Source organism: Carlito syrichta, unplaced genomic scaffold, assembly GCF_000164805.1.
Source record: "Carlito syrichta isolate Samal-C Ts95f unplaced genomic scaffold, Tarsius_syrichta-2.0.1 Scaffold308824, whole genome shotgun sequence".
In the NCBI taxonomy this organism is placed as follows: domain Eukaryota; kingdom Metazoa; phylum Chordata; class Mammalia; order Primates; family Tarsiidae; genus Carlito; species Carlito syrichta.
The window spans coordinates 215,497-237,945 of NW_007252920.1; the positions used below are offsets into that span (position 1 = coordinate 215,497).

At 36.9% G+C, this 22,449-nt stretch overlaps 1 protein-coding gene across 5 annotated transcripts in view; it reads right to left on the bottom strand.

Moving 5' to 3' along the window:
* Positions 1 to 22,449, bottom strand: part of BTBD10 (BTB domain containing 10) — an 88,414-nt gene that overhangs the window by 23,817 nt on the left and 42,148 nt on the right. For 3 of the 5 annotated variants that reach the window (XM_008065980.1, XM_008065978.2, XM_008065977.1), the window contains 2 exons: positions 3,647 to 3,843; positions 921 to 1,206 (listed from right to left, as the gene is read on the bottom strand). In XM_008065980.1, coding sequence (XP_008064171.1) covers positions 921 to 1,206; positions 3,647 to 3,800 — 440 coding nt within the window. In that variant the 5' untranslated portion in view covers positions 3,801 to 3,843. Of the gene's footprint in view, positions 1 to 920; positions 1,207 to 3,646; positions 3,844 to 4,191; positions 4,198 to 17,526; positions 17,558 to 22,449 lie in introns of those variants that run through there. The other 2 variants (XM_021716512.1, XM_021716511.1) reach the window with 2 other exon arrangements.

The following is a 22,449-nucleotide window of genomic DNA, read 5'->3' on the forward strand; positions in this document are numbered from 1 at the left end:
CTTTAAACTTTTTACAAAAGGGGAAAGCTGTTCTTTCCAGATCAATATGGACGCTCTAAAAATCTTTTTAAGACATAGCATAACAGCTGAAATAAAATTTCCAATAACTGTTTTTTTGTGTTTCTAGAAATCTTATGTAGAAAATAAAGTATTATTAACAATGTCAAGTCATACTCCTAACTTCTGTCAGTAATATTCCCTTATGATACTAAAAATACAAAAAAGCCTATAGTTCAAGGTTGTTTTCCCCCATGAATATAAAGTCTAGTGTCAATGTTGAAGAAAACAATTACTCAAAATGTAGGCAGAATCACAATGCCAGCATTTACTCTGCATTATGAGACAATAACAAAACACATACATATACAGACCCATCTCCTGTGCAATCATCAGAAGATGACTATTACTGCCTTCATTCTACTAACTTCTTCTTAATGACATTCTCTCCCTTTTTTTTAAAGTATCTTCATCAAACGGACAACTCATGCTGACTTTACAGCTAGCCAAACTGTTTTTTGTTTGTTTTCTTCTCTTTAAACAATGATTCTCTCCAATGGTTGGATTTGGAAACCCAAGGTCAGGAAATATATACCACTGTTTAAGTCACCTGGTTTGATTCAATCTACAGTCTCAATCTGTAGAAATCTTTTAATATTCTGATTTTAATACCTAATATATTTGCTATTCCTACTGGTACTGCAAGAACATTAGTAATAAAACCAAGTTCAAGCACTTACTCTACCACCTTCTAGCTGTACTAACCTGGGACAATTTAACTTCCAAAGCTCAGTTTTTTATCTATAAAACAGAAATGCAACATTCCAACAGAGAATTACTGTAAAACTTAAATGAACAACAACAAAAAAATGGCTGTGAAAGTAGCTTTAATTAATAATGCAAAGAACTCCGATAATACTAACCTGCCCAACATTGTATTTGGCTGTGCAGTAAAAATGGATGGGTCTACAACAAATCTAGTGTTATCCACTATCAGTGTCACTCGTTCTGACGTTCTTACATTCCGAGCACCTTCCTTTGCATTTTCATATACAAACACCATCTCCCCAGATGTCTTACAACTACCATCAGAACTTGACTGACTACTGTTTCTGCTGCTGTTCCCAGCACTGCTAATGGAACCATTTGGGGATGCTTTTTGAGGACGGGGACTGCTTGGGCGAGAGGAACTGTGATCTTTTTCTCGTTCTGAAATAAAGATATTAAACAAAGTTATGTACATGTTCTTAATAACATTTTCACAGAACACATAAATATTAAAAGTTCCCAGGAATAAAACCCAAAACACCAAAATGCTGCTTTCTAAAGTCTTTATTTGTAAACATTTATTTGTAAAAAGACGTATAGCTGGGGCTGGCCACAGTGTCTCATGCCTGTAATCCCATCTACTAGGGAAGCTGAGGCAGGAGGATCGCTTGAGCCCAAGAGTTTGTTACCAGCCTAGGCAACATACTGAGACTTCATCTCTAAAAATAAAAATTAAAAAGTAGCCAGGCATGGTGGCACATGCCAGCTAGTGGGGAGGTTGAGGCAGAAGAATCACTTGAGCCCAGGAGGCTATGGCTGTGATAAGCCAATGTCATGCCACCGTACTCCAGTCCGGGTTACAGAGTGAAACCCCAACTCAAAAAAAAAAGAAAAGAAAAATGTATTTATTAAATTTTGAGTCGGAGTCTCAATCTGTCACCCAGGCTGGAATGCAGTGGTACACTCACAGCTACCACAGCCCTGCTAGGCTCAGGCAATCTTTCTACTTCAACCTTCCAAGTAGCTGGGACTACAGGCATGCACCACCAAATCCAGCTAATTTTTTGATTTATTGTAGAGATGAAGTCTCACCAAATTGCCCAGGCTGGTCTTGAACCTGTGGGCTCAGGCAATCCTCTCACCTCAGCCTCCCAAAGTGCTGGGATTACAGGTGTGAGCCACTGTGCCCGGGCAAGAAATAAATTTTAAAATGCATAGCTGACTAATGCTGACCTGAGATAACAACAGAATAAAGGAAAATTTTATGTTATTACTCTACTTAGAAATATATAAAAATTCAAGGAACTGAATATTCTCACAAGTCAAATAAGTAAGTTTTGAAGGTTAGTAAAAGATTGATAAGAATACCAATTTAAACTGCACTAATAACTGAAAGGGATAACACTATTCTGAGAACACAAAGTGTACAAACTTTAGAATCTCACTATGTTATTAAGGGCATTCTACAATCAGCAATTTATCTCACAAAGGAAGGTCCAAAAGGAAGAAAAAATACATACTAGTGACCACAAGTAGTATTTTTAAATGATTATTAAGTCTACAAATAAAGTGGTTGTAGTAGCTGATGATATACTGCTTTCTTCTCATCCTCATGTTTGCTAAATAAAGCAGTACTACAAATGTTTTATAGGATCCATAACTATTGTCTATAATTTTCATTAGTAGAAAATAATGTGAACATTCAGAAATTGTTCTTTAGATGTTCTAATATTCTACAAAAAAGAAATAAAGATTTTGTGATCGAGTTTCATTTAGAAGCTAGATCACTAAATGTTAAAGGTGACCTAAAAATGTACCTCCATCTCATCAGCTTTTGCCAAATTCCTCCATGACTCAGGCTACTGAGAACACTCTGTACAGCATTACTGATTATATAATTAGGTTTGCCAGATCTCCAGAGATACCCTGACACCTCTTTTTTTTTTTTTTTTTTGCCTATTTCTACAATGCTGGTAGCATCCCCAAAGCAAAAATTGCTAAAGTAATAAAATAATGTATTATCTATCCTGCTAGTCTACTTCCAAACACTGACTGAACTTTGCATGTAACAAATGTCAACTCATTTATTTGTTGATTTCTGGCTTACAAGTAAGTACTAGTCTGACATCAAGGACTGACTTTGACAACTTCTCTGCATAATTAAACCCTAATATAAATTATTTTGTTTTACAATAGACTATCAGAAACTACCTCATATAGTAAGTCAAAGTTTTAATTTGTCTCTTCCCCAAGAGACTATGAATATTAGTAAACTTATATGCTCAGGCACCACTGCTTCAGACTGGTACTTGATAGTCATACAATGTGTTCACTTGGGGTAATAATGTTCATTTATAGTAATGAGTAGGAAGGAAGGGAAAGACCTGAGCTAGTTGCTAAGAAAGTAAGACACTTCACACCTTTCCTTTCATCTATTTTTTAATTTAAATTTGAAATATTGTCAAAAATCAGAATAAATAACTGCATGATGGTTGTTATTGGTAGTTCTAGCTTTCACTTTTTTTGTTAGCATGATAATAATAAAATGCCTATCAATAATTTACTTTATTACAAACTATTTTTAAATAAACCACTGCTATAAATCTCATAAAATAAAAAAACCTTTAAAATTCATAAAAATCTATCACAGTTTAAAGCTTTTCAACTTACGTCTTTTATAAGACTGTCCCACACTCTAAAAAGTAACTTTTAAGTTGCATTTAATAAGCTGTTTTTTCATGGCAAGAACCAAGCTGAATTAAAATAGAAACAACTGAAACTAACTTTACTCTGCAATATTAGGCATAATTCAGTATCATTACTACTTTAAAAAGGTAAATGTATGCTTTTAAGAACTATTGGGATCATTTATTTTACATACCAACATGGTGCTGTCGTGTTGGAGAAGTAACATTTCTAATGCAAGGCGTGAGTTGAGACTCTGTTCTTTCATGAGATGAATCTCGTGATCTGTCACTTGACCTTCGTCTATCTCTCGATCTCTCATGTCCCCCACTAGCACCATGTAGACTCATTTTGGTGTGGTCAACTTCTCCTTTAGCAACACGTGAGGGAGTACTGATAAGTTAGAAAAGAAAATGAACCATAAAAACATTTTTTAAAGAAAAACCTTGTTAACAAAACTAAGTACAAAAAACAAACTCTAACTTCCAATTCTGAAAACTTTTTTACTTCAGACTTGTAGATTTGATACATTCTGAAATAATGTGTCTTTGAAAAATCACATAATTGAAATCAGAAAATGTAAGCTAGCCGGGTGTGGTGGCTCACACCTGCAATCCCAGCACTTAGGGGGGCAGAGGTGAAAGGATTGCCTGAGTCCAGGGGTTTGAGACCAGCCTGGGCAACTTGGTGAGACCTCGTCTCTACAATAAATCAAAATGTTAGCCAGGCATGGTGGTGCACACCTGTAGTTCCAGCTACTTGGAAGGCTGAGCTGGAAGGATCACCTGAGCCCAGCAGGTCAAGGCTGTGGTGGCCATGAGTGTGCCATTGCACTCCAGCCTGGGTGACAGAGTGAGACTCCGACAAAAAAAAAAAGAAAGAAAGAAAATTTAAGCTTTAGAAAGGTTAACTATATTTTGAGTTGGTACAAGCAGTAGTAATAGCAGTACTACTACTACTACTAGTAGTAGTAATAGTAGATCACCCAGATCGCCTATATATTACGCAAATGTTCTTTTGATTTCTTTCATTGTGGGGGAAAAAAAGAAAAGCTTCTAGAATTCTTAAAAAACTGAAGCATGGAGCAAAGTAACTGGTCTCCTTGCAAAATAAAATAAGTCTACATGCTAACTTCAATCAATTCACTTGACAATTCTTCAAACACTAAGATAAAAAAGTATACTGTTGTTTTTTTTTAAGCATTTCTCTGAAATACCTAACTACACTGACTAGTAGTTAAGTTCACAATTTTTAAAAACACTTAAAACATCTTCTATGGAGTAAACTCTTCCATCAGAAGTGACTAAAACTCAAAATGTTGATTAACTAAAATAGTCTAGATAACAGAATTCATTTATACAATTATATGCTGTTATACATACTATGTGCACAATGCTGTGCTAAATGCCAACAGAAAAAGATACTTCCTCAGGAGCTTATGATCTAAGTACAGCAGTAATACATGAACATGTAGAAATATAAGCAGTTCGGCCAGGCTCGGTGGCTCAGCCTGTAATCCCGCGCTTTGGGAGGCTGAGGTGAGTGGATTGCCTGAGCCTGCGGGTTCGAGACCCGCCTGGGCAACTTGGCGAGACCTCATCTCCACAATAAATCAAAAAATTAGCCAGGTGTGGTAGCACACGCCTATAGTTCCAGCTACTTGGAAGGCTGAAGCGGAAGGATCTCTGGAACCCAGCAGGTGAAGGTTGCGGTGGCCGGGAGCGGCCACTGCACTCCAATCTGGTCGACAGTGAGATTCCAACTCAAAAAAAAAAAAAAAAAGAAATACATGCAGTTCAAGAGTTACTCCAACTTCCAAATATAATACTATTAAAGATATCCCAAATATGTAACTACTAAATGAGAGATAGATAATAATGCTTTGGGATTTCTGAGGAAGAAGATAGGGCTGCAGATTAGCTCATCAAGCTCTGACAGATAAAAGCTCAATAATCAGAATACACTGCAGGTAGGAAAATTGATAATAAAAGTGATAGAGTCAGACAGACTAAGGCAATTTAGAAATTTACTATGTTAGCATATATCATGGTTCATGGTTTAAACCTCTTAAAGTATTTTTTAGAAATAGAAGGAATTTCATGGCTTTAGAGTAACATTGCTCTTTAATACTGCCGGCTTGACATTTTGAATAATACTTAATATTTTGGAACCTTAGATTCCCCATCTGTAAATGTAGATTCGATTTACTTTCTAGGTTTATTATGTGGATTAAGTTAAGTATAATAAATAAGCTGACCAACAATGTATCTGAGACAATATAATTATCCCATTAAATGTTACTTTATTTAATTATGACAGATGAAGGTCTTAAAGTTCAAACTTCAAGACTTGCTCAAAGTCACGCAGTATTTAGTGGAAATGTTAATAACACTGTAACCTAAGTCTTTTGATTCACTTCAGTGCCTCCTCCAAAATATTACACTGCTCTCCTTTAGCAAAACCACACTAGCTATAATTTTTCTGTGTCTCAGGGTCATTTCCTTTGTTGGCTTATTAACTATAATACATTTAGTTATTTCACTGGTTTCCTACATTATGAAAATCAGTCATCACCACGCTATAACAAAGACTACAAGGACAAAAGGTAAGGTTGACTTTGTATTTACTCTGAAAGTTACTTCTAGGGAAATAAAGGCAACCTATCTTTATCAGTCTTTATCAGTCACTTGTCTCTCATAAACCTACAGAGGAAAAAAAAATTCTACTTCCACCTTCATTCTAGTGAAAAAAATCAGAGGACAATTGCATTCTTGGAACATATCGTTTCCTTCAAACAGAACAAATGAAATGATCCTATCGCATTTATTTCTAAAACAAACAAAAAACTTTAGAATTCCTAGGAACACTGGAATTTCTGGCTCATTTTCTAAAGTAAGAAAACGAAGGAATCCATACTAAATAGAATAAAAATCATATATAGGAAAAAAACTCTTCAAATTAGTCTGGTTGCTAAGTTTTAATCATTTTCAATGATAAAGAAGCACATTTTCTAAATGTGAGTCTGATAATTTAATGGACAAGGCACAAGCACAACTACGACTAAGACAAATGCAGGCTAAATGTTCAGTTTGAGTAAGGGCCAAGCAGACTGATTAATTGAAAAAGCATTACCACCAGACATCTCTAACTAAAAAATAAGACACTGTAGATATACTGATTTCATTTCTGAACTATTTATATTTTGAATGAATGTAAAAGGTGTCATAATGGACTTCCACCTTTTCTCTTCATTCCCAAATAGGATGTACCCTAAATCAGACATTCAAAATCAGATATCATAAACTAATTATGTCCTACTCTATTTAATTCAATAATTTTAGATCAAGAAAGTACTCTAAAGGCAAAAACAATTAATGTGTGCAAAAGAAAAGGAGGACAAGCAAATTCAGAGGATACAGTTCTGCTTCAGGCTGCATTTAAAAGAATTTGAGATAGATGAATTGAGGACAGGTAAGGACGAAGAGCAGATTAGCCTAACGTCTGTTTTCCAGTCTCTTCTGTCTGAGACAACCCAAAAAACAGAATATACGAAACAACAGTTTGCAAGACAAAGTACATCCGGTAATAAAGGAGAGTAATCCCTGAAAGATGAAAACAAATGAGATGAGCCCAACAAATGTCCCAAATTTACTATCTTGAATGTATTTCCAGAATAAACACAGGGCAAGCACAGGCAGAACTCAGCAGAGGTAATGATGAATGAAAGATATAGAGCTAAAACATCGGGATAATAGGTGGCTAGAGTTCTCAGGGAAGAGTACCAAGTTGGAGAGAAAAACACAGACAGATAGATAACTTTAGAGATCTGCAGAGTCCTTGAATATTGAGCTGAATACCAGTCAGTACATACATTTGTGGAAACTATGAGAGGCTGGGGAAAGAACCAACTCAAAGGAATGGAGGAAACAGAACCTTGCACTCATACAGGACCAGAAATAGTTCCTGTTCCTACCAGTTACACCAAATAATTTATAAAGCACCAGGAAGAGATTCAGAAGAGTCTTGATACTACAATTAGAAATAATTAAAACTTGTCTGAGCACTGCTCCAATCCCACCTAACAAATTCTAACAGTGAATTCCAAAAGGACCAAACTGTTTCTAAATAATTTTTTTTTTTTTTTTAAGTTGGAGTCTCACTCTATCGCCCAGACTGAAGTGCAGTGGCCGCTCCCAGCCACCGCAGCCTCGACTTGCTGGGCTCCAGCGATCCTTCCGCCTCAGCCTTCCAAGTAGCCGGAATTACAGGCATGCACTACCACGCCCGGCTGATTTTTTGATTTATTGTAGAGATGAGGTCTCACTGCCCAGGTGGGTCTCGAACCCAGAGGCTCAGGCAATCCACTCACTTCAGCCTCCCAAAGGCGCGGGATTACAGGCTGAGCCACAGAGCCCGGCGTTTCCAAATAACTTAATTGAATCCTAAAGCAAAGCTCAAGAATATTTATATGAATAAGAAATATCAAACACCCAAACAAAATAAAATTCACAATGTATGACATCCAATAAAAAATTACCATGCATACAAAGAAGTGAGAACATATAACCCATAAGGGGAGAAAAAAAATCAATTGAAATTAAGCTGGACCTGACACATTTGTTAGAATTAGATATAAAGACATTTAAAAAGGCATTATAACCACAGTACTCCAAAAGATTACGCAGAGATACAGAAGGTTAATAAGATGCAAATCAAACTTCCAGAGATAAAAATGATGACATCGGAAATTTAAAAATACACTGGCCTTGTAGAATGACTATGTTAACATAATTTATCGTATATTTTCAAATAGCTAGAAGAAAGGTTTTCGAAAGTTCTGATCATGAAAAAAAATAAACATTTGAAGTGACAGATATGCTAATTATCCTGATTCGCTCATTATACATTATATACATATATCAGAATATCACTCTGTATCTCTAAATATGTACAACTATTATGTGTCAGTTAGAAATAATGTTTATGGGGGGGCACATCTCATCAATAAGGATACTTGCACAATGAACATTTGTATACCTAACCCTGAATTGTACCCCACAATTTCAAAATAAAAAAAAAAGAAAGAAATAATGAGCCGGGCTTGGTGGCTCAGTCTGTAATCCCAGCACTTTGGGAGGCTGAGGTGAGTGGATTGCCTGAGCCTGCGGGTTCAAGACCTGCCTGGGCAACTTGGCGAGACCTCATCTCTACAATAAATCAAAAATTAGCCGGGCGTGGTAGCGCACACCTGTAGTTCCAGCTACTTGGAAGACTGAGGCGGACAGATCTCCGGAGCCCAGCAGGTCGAGGCTGCAGTGGTCGGGAGCGGCCACTGCACTCCAGTCTGGGTGACAGAGTGAGACTCCAACTCAAAAAAAAAAAAACGAAAGAAAGAATGTTTAAAAAAGAAAAGGCCAGGCACAGTGGCTCACGCCTGTAATCCCAGCACTTTGGGAGGCTGAGGCAGGAGAATCACTTGAACCTAGGAATTCAAGACCAGCCTGGGGCAACATAGCAAGATATCATCTCTACAAAAAAAATTTTTTTTAAATCAGTCAAGTGTGGCACATCCCTGTAGTCACAGTTACTGAGGAGGCTGAGATGGGAGGATCATGTGAGCCCAGGAGGTGCATTAAGTGGGGATTGTGACACTGTACTCCAGCCTAGGCAAGAGAGAGAGACCTTGATTCATACAAATAAACAAGCAAACAACAATGAATGGGATTTAGTGGGAATTACATATTACAGAAGAAAAGATTAATGAATCTGAAGACAAAGCAACAGGAAATATCCAATGTGAAGAAGAGAAAAAAAAAAGTAAACAGAGCATGAATGAGGTGTGTGTCAACTTCAAGTGGCCTGATTTTGGTATAAATGGATTCCATAAAAAAGTGGGAAAGAAAAAAAAAGAAGCAATATCTGCATTTTTTTATTCTAAATCCAGCAAAAATTACAGACCCATAGATGCAATATGTATAACAAATTCCATATGCTTTTTCTTTAAAAACAAACAGAAAAACCTTTTTCTCCTCAGCACAGGTTTGCTATAGACAGTAAAAAACATCTTTCAAAAATAAAGTGGAAGCCGGGCTCGGTGGCTCAGCCTGTAATCCCGCGCCTTTGGGAGGCTGAGGTGAGTGGATTGCCTGAGCCCGCGGGTTCGAGACCTGCCTGGGCAGGCGAAACCTCATCTCTACAATAAAATCAAAAACTTAGCCGGGTGTGGTAGTGCGCACCTGTAATTCCGGCTACTCGGAAGGCTGAGGCGGAAGGATCGCCGGAGCCCAGCAGGTCGAGGCTGCGGTGGCCGGGAGCGGCCACTGCACTCCAGTCTGGGCAACAGAGTGAGACTCCAACTCAAAAAACGAAACAAAAAAATAAAATAAAATAAAATAAAGTGGAAATACATTTTCAGACCAAAAAAAATAATTCATCATAAGACCTGTACCATGGGAAAAGTTGAAAGGAAGTCCTATAGGCAAAATAATGCCAGATGAAAACATGGATCTACACAAAGGAATGAAGGCCACTGCAAATAGTAACTGCATGAAAAAATATGATTTTTTAAATTATTTAAATCTCTTTAAAAAATTAAACAACAATTATAACAATATAATATGAGGTTTATAACATACACATATGACTGCAACAGCACAAAGTCTGGGAGAGAGACACGTACGCTTTTGTAAGATTTTTACACTACACAAGAAACAGTGTAATATCACTTGAAGACACACCTATGATAAGATAAAGATGTATGCCATAAAGACTCAAGCAATCACTAACACCTGAAAACAAAAAAGTTTAGTTGATATGCTAACAAAGGAGATAAAACTGAAATTATAAAAAAAAGATTCAGTTAATCCAAAGGGCAAATAAAAAAGGGGGAAGAAAAGAAAAGGAAAAAAAGAACAAATGGGACAAACAGAAAATAAATAACAAGATAGCAGACTTAACCTTAACCATGTCAATAATCACATTAAATACAAATATTCTAAGTCATTTAAATATAAATGATGAAAGCCACAAAAGGTGAAGATTATCAAATTGAATATAAAAGTCAGAGTCAACTATATGCTGTCTATAAAAAACACACTTAAAATATGATGGTACACACTTTGGGAGGCAGAGGCAAGAGGACTGCCTGAGCCCAGGGTTTGAGACCAACTTGGGCAACTTGGCGAGATCTCGTCTCTACAATGAATCAAAAAATTAGCCGGGCATGGTGGTGCACACCTGTAGTTCCAACTACTTGGAAGACTGAGGTGGAAGGATAGCTTGAGTCCAGCAGGTTGAGGCTGTAGTGGCCGTGAGTGTGCCAGTGCACTCCAGCCTAGGACACAAAGTAAGACTCTGACTCAAAAAAAAAAAAAAATTAAAAAATGATGGTACAAAGAAGTACGATATAAAAGGATAAGGAAAGGTACATTATGCCAATACTAGTTCAAAGAAAGCAACAGGTGCTCTACTCATATCATACAAAGCAGATTTCAGAGCAAAGAATATTAACTGTACTGCATAAAGATAAAGGGGTTAAGTGTACATAACAATCCAAATGTTTTTCTGCCTCATAACAGAGCTTCAAAATACATGAAACAAAAACTGATAAAATTACAAGAAACAGATAACTCTACAATTATAATCAGAGATTTCAACACCTCGCTCATAATATTTAATAGAACAAGTAGACAGAAAAATCACTCGCGATTAACAGTCGAATAACACTATCAACTGTGCTGACCTCACTGACACTTACAGAACACCCAATAAAGGCAGGAAACAAATTCTTTTCATGTGTACACAGCACATTTACTAAGACAGACCAAATTCTGGGCAATGAAACAAGTCAAAATAAACTTAAAAGAATTTAATCATACAAAGCACACTCTCTAATTACAATGGAATTAAATTAAAATTTATGACATATCAAAATTCATGGAGTGGCATGACATTATAGTAGTACTTAGGAGAAAAGTTATAGCATTACATTTCTATACTAGAAAAGAAGAAAGTTCTAAGAAAAATAACCTCAGTTTCTACCTTAAGAAACTAGACAAAGCAAGTTAAACTCACAGAAAGTAGAAGAAAGTAAAGATCAGAGTAGAAACCAATATGATCAGAAAACAGAAAAATAGGGAAAAATGATCGAAAACAAAAGCCAGTTCTTTAAAAAAATCAATAAAATTGATAAAAGAAAATTGAGAAAATACAAATTACCAATATAAAAAATAAGAGAGTTGACATCACTACAAAGTCTTCAAAGAATAATAAAATTAAAAGAATGATAAAAGAATATGATAAACAATTCTACATCAATAAATTCAACAACTCACAAGAACTGGACAAATTTAAACCTATGAAATCTCATTCAAGAGAAAAATAAGCTGCATAACTCTATATTTATTGAAGAAATTGAATTTGTAGTTAAAAACATTCCCTCCATAAAATTTCCAGGTCCAGATGCCTTTACTGAATTATCCCAATCATTTAAGACAGAAATAATATCACCCTACACAACTTGTCCAGAAAACTGGAGTAGACAGTATTTCCTAACTTATTCTATGAGGCCAACATTACCCAGATGTCAGCATCAGAAAAAAATATTACTAGAAAAGAAAATTACAAACCCTAGAGCACAAATACAAATATCCTTAAAAATTTTTTTTAGTAAATTAAATCTAGCAATATACAGAAAGGATGGTAACATCATAATCTAATGATATTTATCCTAAAAATGCAAGACAGGCTGAATATTCAAAAGTCAATCGATGTAACTCATCATTTTAACAAATTAATGAAGAAAAAAATGTATCTCAATAAATACAGGAAATGCATTTAACAAAATCCAAAATTCATTCCTGATTTTTAAAAAAAATCCTTAGCAATTTAAGAATACAATGGAACTTCATCAACTACTTGAAGAATATCTTTGGAGAACCTATAGTCAATATCATACCTAGTGGTCAAAGACCAAATGCTCTCCAAGCTCAGAATCAAGACAAGGATATCCACTCTCACCACTTCTCTTCAACCACATACTGAAGATTCCAGCCAGAGCAATATGACAAGAAAAGCACTCAAACTGGCAAAGAAGTACAACTGTCCTTATTTACAAACAATAAGATCATCTAGTGTAGTTTCTAGTAGAAAAGTTACTGGATCTAATGGGTTTAGCAAGGTTGGAGAGTACAAGATCAATATTTTAAAATCAACTGTATTTCTATATACTATAAACAAGCAAACTGAGATTGAAATTTTAAAAACACCACTTAGGATAACACTTAAAAAACTGAAACATTTAGGAATAAAGCAGAATGTGAAAGACCTGCAAAATAAAAACTTTAAAATATCACTAAAATAAATTGAAGACCTAAGCTACATGGAGAAATTTACCAGCTTCACAAATCAGAAGACTCAACACAATGAAGATCTCAAATTTTCCCCAAGTTCATCTATAGATAATACAACATAATCCCAAAGAGAAAACAAGCAGGCTTGGCTTGTAAAGAGTGACAAACTGATTCTAAAATTTGTATGAATATGCAAAGGACACAGAATAGCCCAAATAACTTCTAAAAAGGAACAGAGTTGGAAGACTAACACAATCTGATTTCAAGACTTATTAAAAAGCTGTAGTAACGAACAGAGGTGCTACTGGCAAAATGACAGACAAGTAGATCAATGGACTAGAATAGAGACTCTAGAAAAGGACCTACATACATATATATGGACAACTCAATTTTCACAGGGGATCAAATGCAATTCAGGAAAGGGTTTTTCATCAAATGGTGCTGGAACAGACAGACATACAATGGATATTTCATTAGCAACATGACTAGGAAAAAAAAGCAACTCTAATTGATAGTTTACATCATACACAAAAGTTAACTAAAAACCCATAGTCTCAGCCACAGACTTAAATCTAAAACTTAAAATTATAGAACTTCTGTAAATAAAAAGCACAATTCATAAAAGAATAAACTGATAACTGAACTTCATTAAAATTAAAAAATTTTGATATTAACAGAATGAAAAGACAAGCCACAGACTACAGAAAACATCTGCAAGCCATGTATTTGATACGGGACTTGTAACTAAGCTATATAAAGAACTTTCTAACTAATAGTTTTAAAAAATTGATATAGATGTAAAAAAATTGAAATGTCATTAGTCGTTAAGGAAATTAAAATTAAAACCACAATGTAATATCATCATGCATTAATCAGAACGGCTAAACGAAAAGATTGACCATATCAGGGCTGGGTACTGGTGGCTCATGCTTGTAATCCCAGCACTGTAAGAGCCCAAAGCAAGAGGAATGCTTGAGCCCAGGAGTTTGAGACTAGACTAGGAAACAGAGAGAGATCTCTCTACCGAAAAGCTTTTTAAAGTAGCCAGGTATGGTGGTGCATGCCCATAGTCTCAGCTACTCAGAGGGTGAGGCAGAAGGATCGCCTGAGCTCAAACTGCAGTGAGCCATGATTATGATGGAGCCACTGTACCCCAACCTGGGCAACAGAATGAGACCCTGACTCATAGGCAAAAAAAAAAAAAGAAGATTGACCATATCAAGTATTGATGAATATGTGTAAGAAATAGGACTCTCGTACATTTGTGGCAGGAATGGAAAATGGCACAACCATTTTGGAAATTGTTTTAGAAAACAGTTCACTTCTTAAAAAATTAAACATACAGCCGGGCTCAGTGGCTCAGCCTGTAATCCTGTGCCTTGGGAGGCTGAGGTGAGTGGATTGCCTGAGCCCGCGGGTTCGAGACCCACCTGGGCAACTTGGTGAGACCTCATCTCTACAATAAAAATAAATAATAAAATTAGCCGGATGTGGTAGCGCACGCCTGTACTTCCAGCTACTTGGAAGGCTGAGGCGGAAGGATCACCGGAGCCCAGTAGGTCAAGGCTGCGGTGGCCGGGGCGGCCACTGCACTCCAGTCTAGTCGACAGAGTGAGACTCCAACTCAAAAGAAAATAAAAGAAATTAAACATACACCACCCATATGATCCAGCCACTCCATCCTGTATTTGCCCAAACGAAATGAAAACATATATCCACAAAAAAAGATTTGTACATAAATGTTCTTAGCAGCTTTATTTGTAACAGCTCAAAACTGGAAATAACCTAAATATCTACGAACAAGTGAATGGATAAACAATTTATAATATATCCATACAATGGAATACTACTCAATAATAAAAAGGGATGAACTACGACACAAGTTATAACATAAATCAATATAAAAATAATTACACTGAATAAAAGAAGCCATACACACACCCCCACCCCACAAAAAAATACATTATATTAAATTCTTGGAAATACAGATTAGTGGGAGTTGAAAGGGAAGGGTTACAAAAGGTTCCAAGAAAACTTTTGGGTATGATGTATGTGCTCATTATCCTAATTGTGGTCAGATTTTACAGGTTAAATTTATATGTTAAAACTTATAAATTTGTACAACAAACTTGGCCTTTTGACCAAAGCACAGTCTACTTGAGGAAGTACACTTAAGTAGTCAAAGTCATGCCTTTCTTCTCCTAATTGTCTTTTCTTCTCACACTTTTCTCACCAGAGTTCACTAAAGTCTCTCTTACCAACTTATACAGAAACTTTCAACCCCTTCTTATACATGGCTCATGGTCTCAAGAAACTGAAAGCATTTCTACAATCAGATTAAAAACATCTAACATAACCAACTTGAAAATCTCACAGACCAACATACATTACTGATAAAATTATCATATAAACACAAATCAGAACCCTTAATCATAAATCCTCTGAGATCACAATTTTCATCAACTAGGGAAGATCAATCATTTCTTTCACCTCTAGTTATGTAAATAAATCCATCTTAAACACAAGCCAGTTGTCAAAAGAAAATATTTCCACTTTTAAATTTTGTAACTTATGAATTATTAATGCTTCTGAGTCCTTTATCTAATATCAACTTCTCATTTAACTTCGAAGTAATTCTTTGAAGCACAAGATGAATCAACAGGCAGTAAAGCTTCTAAAAACTTTCAAATCTTATTAAAATGATCACAGAGGTAAAAGATCTATTATATATCAAATTTTATTACTAATCTTGTATGAACTTCTGCGCATGACTTTATCACCTAATTTGTTTTAAAATTCTAATTACAGTAAGTTTCCAAGGGTAGGCAGTTTCCTAAGGAACAAAAAGAAACTTGAGGGCCTCATTTTATTCAGTGAAACTACAGACTACTGACAAGGGGGAAACCTTTGTAATACTAAAGTACATGTATAGAGCCTTAAAAATTCAACCATACCACAAAATTTATAACAAAACATGCCACTCTTTGAATGGATACATAAACTGTAGTATATCCAATACAATGGAATATTACTCAGCAATTTTAAAAGAACAAACTATTGAAACGTGCAACAATGTGACTGAAACTCAAAGGCATTATATTGAATGAAAAAACCCAAAAGTTTACATATTATACAATTCCATTTATGTAATGCTCTCAAACTGACAAAACTATAGTGATAAAAGAACAAATTAGGGGTTGTCAGAGGTTTGAACTGGAGAGAAGTTATAGCACAAGAGTTTCTTTGTGGTGATAGGACAGTTTTATATCCTGAGTGGGGTGAAGATTGCATGACGTTATACATATGAGAAAATATCACAGAACTATGTATCAGAAAAAAGAAAAGTGCACATAAAAACTAATGAAATCCAAAAAAGGTCAACAGTTTAGTTAATAGTATTATACCAATGTCAATTTCCTGGTTTTGATAATATACTATACTTATATAAGTATCATTAAGGGAAGCTAGGTAAAGTACCCAGGACTCACTGTAAACTTTTGTTACTTCTTGTAAATCTGAAATTATTTTGCAATTTGAATATGTAATAAAGCATAATTTACATAACATATAAGGTAACAATAAAGAGATAGATAAAGGGTAAAACTGTAAGTTCAATAATATAAAAAAAGACATTGTATCCATAAAATAAGAATACAAATGTTATTTCAAAATACTATAACAGAAATATTTTAGAGATTACTAGAAGGGTTGAAAGAAATTAGGCATATCCTTTAAAAACAAAAAGAGCTGAGTGTGGTGGCTCACGCCTATAATTCCAGCCCTTTGGGAGGCGAAAGCGAGAGGACTGGCTGAGCCCGTGGGTTCGAGACCAGCCAGAGCAACATGGCGAGGCCTTGTCTCTATAATAAATCAAAAAAATTAGATGGGCATGGTGGTGCATGCCTTTGGTCCCAACTACTTGGAAGGCTGAGGTGGAAGGATTGCTTGAGCCCAGCAGGTAGAGGCTATGGTGGCTATAAGCAGCATGCCACTGCACTCTAGCCTGGCAACAGAGTAAGACTCCAACTCAAAAACAATTAAAAAAAATAAAGAACAAAAAGACAGGCCGGACACAGTGGCTCACACCTCACTCTGGAAGGCAGAGGCAGGAGGATCACTTGAGCCCAGGAGTTTGAGACCAGCCTAGGCAATAGTGAGACATTATCTCACAAAAAAATCAAAAAATTAGCTAAGCCTGCCTGTAGTCCCAGCTACTCAGGAGGTTGCAGTGAAAGGATTTCCTGGGCCCAGGGGGTTGAGGCTGCAGTAAGCCATGATCATGCCACTGCTGCACTCCAGCCTGGGTGACAGTCTGAGACGCCGCCAAAAAAAAAAAAAGACAAAGAATAGAAAATAAAAGAGAAAGGATTTAAAAATAAGAGAGTCAATCAAGGTGATCAACATCCAACTCATGTGTGTTCCAGAAAGAACAGAGAAAACAAGGGAGCAAATAGTCAAAGAAATAATATAAGAAAAATTTCCAGAAATAGCTGATACACGTAAGCACTCACATCAGAAAATGGACAAATACACAAAATTATAATACCTATAATGTTAATGGTACTCACAAGGAGGGGACCAAAAAGATCCCCAGAACTTATTTATAAAAAATTGTGTATTTATTCTTACATGTTTAAACCTCAGCTACCTTCAAATTACTCTCCATTTGTGCAATACACCTACTGAATATGCTTTTTCCATAGCTCAAAACACTTTTTTAACTCACCAATTTTGATGCTTCTGCCTTTTTTTGGTTGTTGTTTCAATTCTTCCACATCAGCAAGAAACGAGTTTCCCTTTGAGGACTTTTTTCATAGGGAAAACCAAAAAAAAGTTCCTCAGGGCAAGTTCGAGTGAATGAGGGAGGGGCATAGGGAAGCATGTTATTTTTGGTCAAAAACTGCTGAACACAGGGCAGGTATTCTCATAAATCACCCATCATGAAATGGGCAAATGTACTGAAAGAATCTGAAGAAAAAAATTCACTGATGCTGAAGACAGTCTCTCAAAACGTTAGCTGGTACACTGATGCCAACAGGTTCCTAGAACATTTACCTAAACAGGGAAGCCTGTACTATAAGGGGCCCACCCTCCAAAATTTAATTCCAGATTTTTGAGGATCCCCTCATATATATGGCTCCCTTATGCAGTATATACCCTTGGTACAATCATATATAACAGCACTAACTCCTGGTTTGAGGAATGATCTTACTTATCTTTGAACATTTCCAGCAACTAACATTATAACCTGGTATATTTTATTAATGTTTGAATATAGCTAAAGTTTCTGGGTATATATATATATATATATATATATATATAAGCATTTCCCTTTGTCAATTGTTCTTTGCTAAATATTACTCAATATGTATATACGCAGAGATATAGATATAAAACTTTACAGTGTACAAGGTTTTATAAACAATCAAACTTTAAAGTTTTTTTTTACTTAAAGATGTACATTCTTATAAATTTACAGTTAAATGCCTATGCTATTATGTGTGTGTGATGTTATGTGTGTGTGGCATTATGCCTGTGTATACACACGTACACACACACACACACATACACACACACACACAGGTTTCTGTCCACAATTCCCAGGTTGTAACTCCCACAGCCTTTGGTATAATGTTGGGGTGCTTAGGCCTCAGAAGCAGAACTTCTCTCTCTGACCTTCTCCTGCCTTCCTTTCACCTGCTCTTTTTCTCCCCAAGGCAGGTCTTACAAACTAAAAATATACTCTAATCTTCCCCTACTTTTCTGTCTTAGAGCTGGCAAAGAAATTCTCTGACCTATCTTGTCTGATTTTAGAACATAATACCCTCATTTCAGAATGGGTCTTGTCCCATTCCCTGAAGGAATGCTGCACAGAGAGGCCAATAAGAACTTGAACAGATAGGCCTTGCTGGATTTTTCCCAGTCTGTTAGTATTAGATGATACCCTTTTTGTCCAATCACATTTCTACATGGTTGACAATTATGCCTACCCAATGAAGTCTCCATAAAAGGCCCAAGAGGACAGGGTTCAAAGAGTTTCCGGACAGACGAACATGTGGAGAGGTTCCTAGAGGGTGGCATGTTCAGAGAAGGGATGGAAGCCCTTCGCCTCTTCCCCCGTATCTTTCCCTATGATCTCTTCATCTCTATCTTTTGTCATGTCTTTCATAATAAACTGATAAACGTTATTTCCTTGAGTTCTGAAAGCCACTCTAACAAATGAATGGGATCCAAGAAGAAGATCAAGGATGTCCAATTTATAGCCAGTCTGTCAGAAGCACAGGTAAAATAACCTGGCGTTCATGATTAGTATCAGAAGAGTGGGGCAGTCTTGTGGGATTGAGTCCTCAACCTGTGAAATCTGACACTATCTCCAGGTAGACAGTGTTGGAATTGAATTGGAGGACAACCAGCTGGTATCTGCGGCAGAACTGATTGACTGTTTGGTGTTGGGGGAACCCTCACATTTGGTCACAGAAGTCTTTCTGTGTTGACTGTTGTTGAGATGATGATGATAATAATAATAATAATAATACTGCATCTGAGTGTGTTTTTACCACTGACAACGGCCCTATTCATTTGAATTAGACTGATCTCGATAAAGCAATATTTTAAATCCTGTTTTTATTCTGGGAGAAAAATAAGTTGTTTACTTGTTTTTACTCTAACAAATATCATATTCTATATTATTCTAAGCTAAAGTTTTAAAATGATTTTATGTTAAATATATTTTTGAAACAACTTATTTGTATATGCTTTAGATAAGCATCTTTAATGTGTTAAGTCAGGAGCTGGCAAACTATGCCTCATGGACCAAATTTGACCCACTGCCTGATTTCATTAATAAAGTTTTACTGAAACACAGTCATTTATATTTATTATTATTGTTTATGACTGCTTTCATGCTGCAATGGCAAAGTTGTGTGTTTGAGACAAAGACTGTAGCCTACATTGCCAAAAATATTTACTATCCAGCCCTTTACAGAAAAAGTTTGCTAACCCTTGCATTAAACGTCATTAACAGTGATGACATTAAAAATATTATCAAACTTCTAAATCTATTTTCAACAAATTTTTTTTTTTTTTTTTGAGTTAGAGTCTCACTCTATCACCCAGACTGGAGTGCAGTAGCTGCTCCCGGCCATTGCAGTCTCGACCTGCTGGGCTCCGGCGATCCTTCCGCTTCAGCCTTCCAAGTAGCTGGAACCACAGGCGCGCGCTACCACGCCCACCTAATTTTTTATTTTATTGTAGAGATGCGGTCTCACCAAGTTGCCTAGGCGGGTCTTGAACCCGTGGGCTCAGGCAATCCACTTCTGCTTTTCTGCTTAATATATGGTCAGTTTCCCAAGGAAGAAAGGCTAATTACTGAAAAGAGAAGTTCTCAACTGAATGAACTAAATTCTCAAAGGTTATCTGTAAGTCAATTGTTTGCTATATCTTTCCCTTCAAAATATTTTATTTATTATTTTTGGTTTTTGTTTTGGTTTTTTTGAATTGGCATCTCGCTCTGTCGCCCAGGCTGGAGTGCAGTGGCAGGCTCACATCCACTGTAGCCTTGACCTGCTGGACTCAGGCGATCCTTCCACCTCAGCCTTCCAAGTAGCTGAGACTACAGGCATGCACTGCCATGCCCAGTTTTTTTTTTTTTTTTTTTTTACTGTAGAGATGAGGTATCGTCAAGTTGCCCACGCTGTTCTTAAATCCTTAGGCTCAGGCAATCCTCTCACCTCAGTCTCCCAAAGTGCTGAGATTATAGGTGTGAGCCACCACACCTGGCTCAAAAGTATGTTAAATGACACTTAAATCCAAGACTACTTCACAAAAGACAATTTTAGCAAAAAAACCACATACAGCCCCAAAGGAGTTTTAGTGCCAGTTCTGATCCTGGCATCTTTCTCTTCTCTTTTTTTTTTGAGTTGGAGTCTCACTCTGTCGCCCAGACTGGAGTGCAGTGATCACTCCCGGCCACTGCAGCCTTGACCTGCTGGGCTCCGGCGATCCTTCTGCCTCAGCCTTCCAAGTAGCCGGAATTACAAGCATGTGCTACCACGCCCGGCTGATTTTTTGATTTATTGTAGAGATGAGGTCTCGCTGCCCAGGCGGGTCTCGAACCCGTGGGCTCTGGCAACCCACTCACCTCAGCCTCCCAAAAGTGAGGGATTACAGGCTGAGCCACCGAGCCCGACCATCTTTCTCTTCTTAAAATCCCATTGCCAGAAATGTCAGCAACTTCAATGAGGTAGAAGCAGTAACAGTAGCAGTGAGTTTGGTATGCTGTTGTATGACTGACCTCTAAGAGCATCTTTTCCAATTTCAACTGAAGTCAAGTAAAGACCTAAATACTAACAACTCTAACAGAAAAGTAGCCTTAGTGGCCAAACTTTAACAGGTATTACAAGGTAAATGTTTTCCCAAATGATAAAAATCAATTTTATGTTTAAAGCAAAAGAGCTAGAGGTTTCTTTTGACGTAAAATGTGTATCAGGCCGGGCACAGTGGCTCACACCTACAATCCCAGCATTTTGGGAGGCCAAGATGAGAGGATTGCCTGAGTCCCCGGGTTCGAGATCAACCTGGGCAACTTGGCAAGACCTCATCTCTACAATGAATCAAGAAAAATTAACTGGGTGTGGTGGCGTGAGCCTGTAGTTCCAGCTACTTGGAAGGCTGAGGCGGAAGGATCACCTGAGCCCAGCAGGTTGAGGCTGCAGTGGCCGTTAGCAGTGTGCCACTGCCCTCCAGCAAGGGTGACAGAGTGAGACTCCAACTCAAAAATAAAGAAAGAAAGAAACAAAAAGTGTATCACTTTGTTTCTGAATTTTGTTTTTTAAAGGAAGACGTTGCTAGGCAAGCACTCTTCCAAATTGAGGACTTTCTGAATAAAAGTTTCTAATATATTCATTGAATATCTATCATATGTCACATACTGTTCTAGTACAGGTGGCTATAACTAGGAAAAGTCTCTGCCCTCAAAATCAATACACTCTAGTGGAGAGAAACATAGAACATATATAAATATATTAAGTAGCATATGGTGGCACAGTCCAGTGGCTCACACCTGTAATCTCATCATTTTGGAAGGCAGAGGCAGGAGAATTGTTTGAGTCCAGGTGTTTGAGACAAGCCTGGGCAACATAGCAAGACCACTAAAAAATTAAATTTGAAAATTAGCTGGGTGTGCTGGTACATGTCTGTAGTCCCAGTTACTTGGGATGTTGTGGCCTGAGCCCAGGAGGTCGAGGGTATAGGGAGCCGTGATTGTGCCACTGCCCTCCAGCCCGATGGCAGAGTGAGACCCCAACTCAAAAAATTAACAAACAAATAAATAACATATGGTGATAAGCACTATAATGTAAAGTAGAGCAGGGGAAATAAAAAAGGTCAAGAGAGTTACCGTTTTGAGTAGTCAAGGTAGAACTCTCTGAGGAGGGCTCGAAGACTACAGAAAAATTTCTTTAAAATAACCAGCCACTTAAAAAATTTTCAAATCTAAATAAAGGGTTAGACAAGTTTATTTTACATTTATTAAATAGTCATTCATTCAACAAAGACTTACTAAGGGCCAGGCTCGGTGGCTCAGCCTGTAATCCCAGCACTTTGGGAGGCTGAGGTGAGTGGACTGTCTGAGCCCACGGGTTCGAGACCC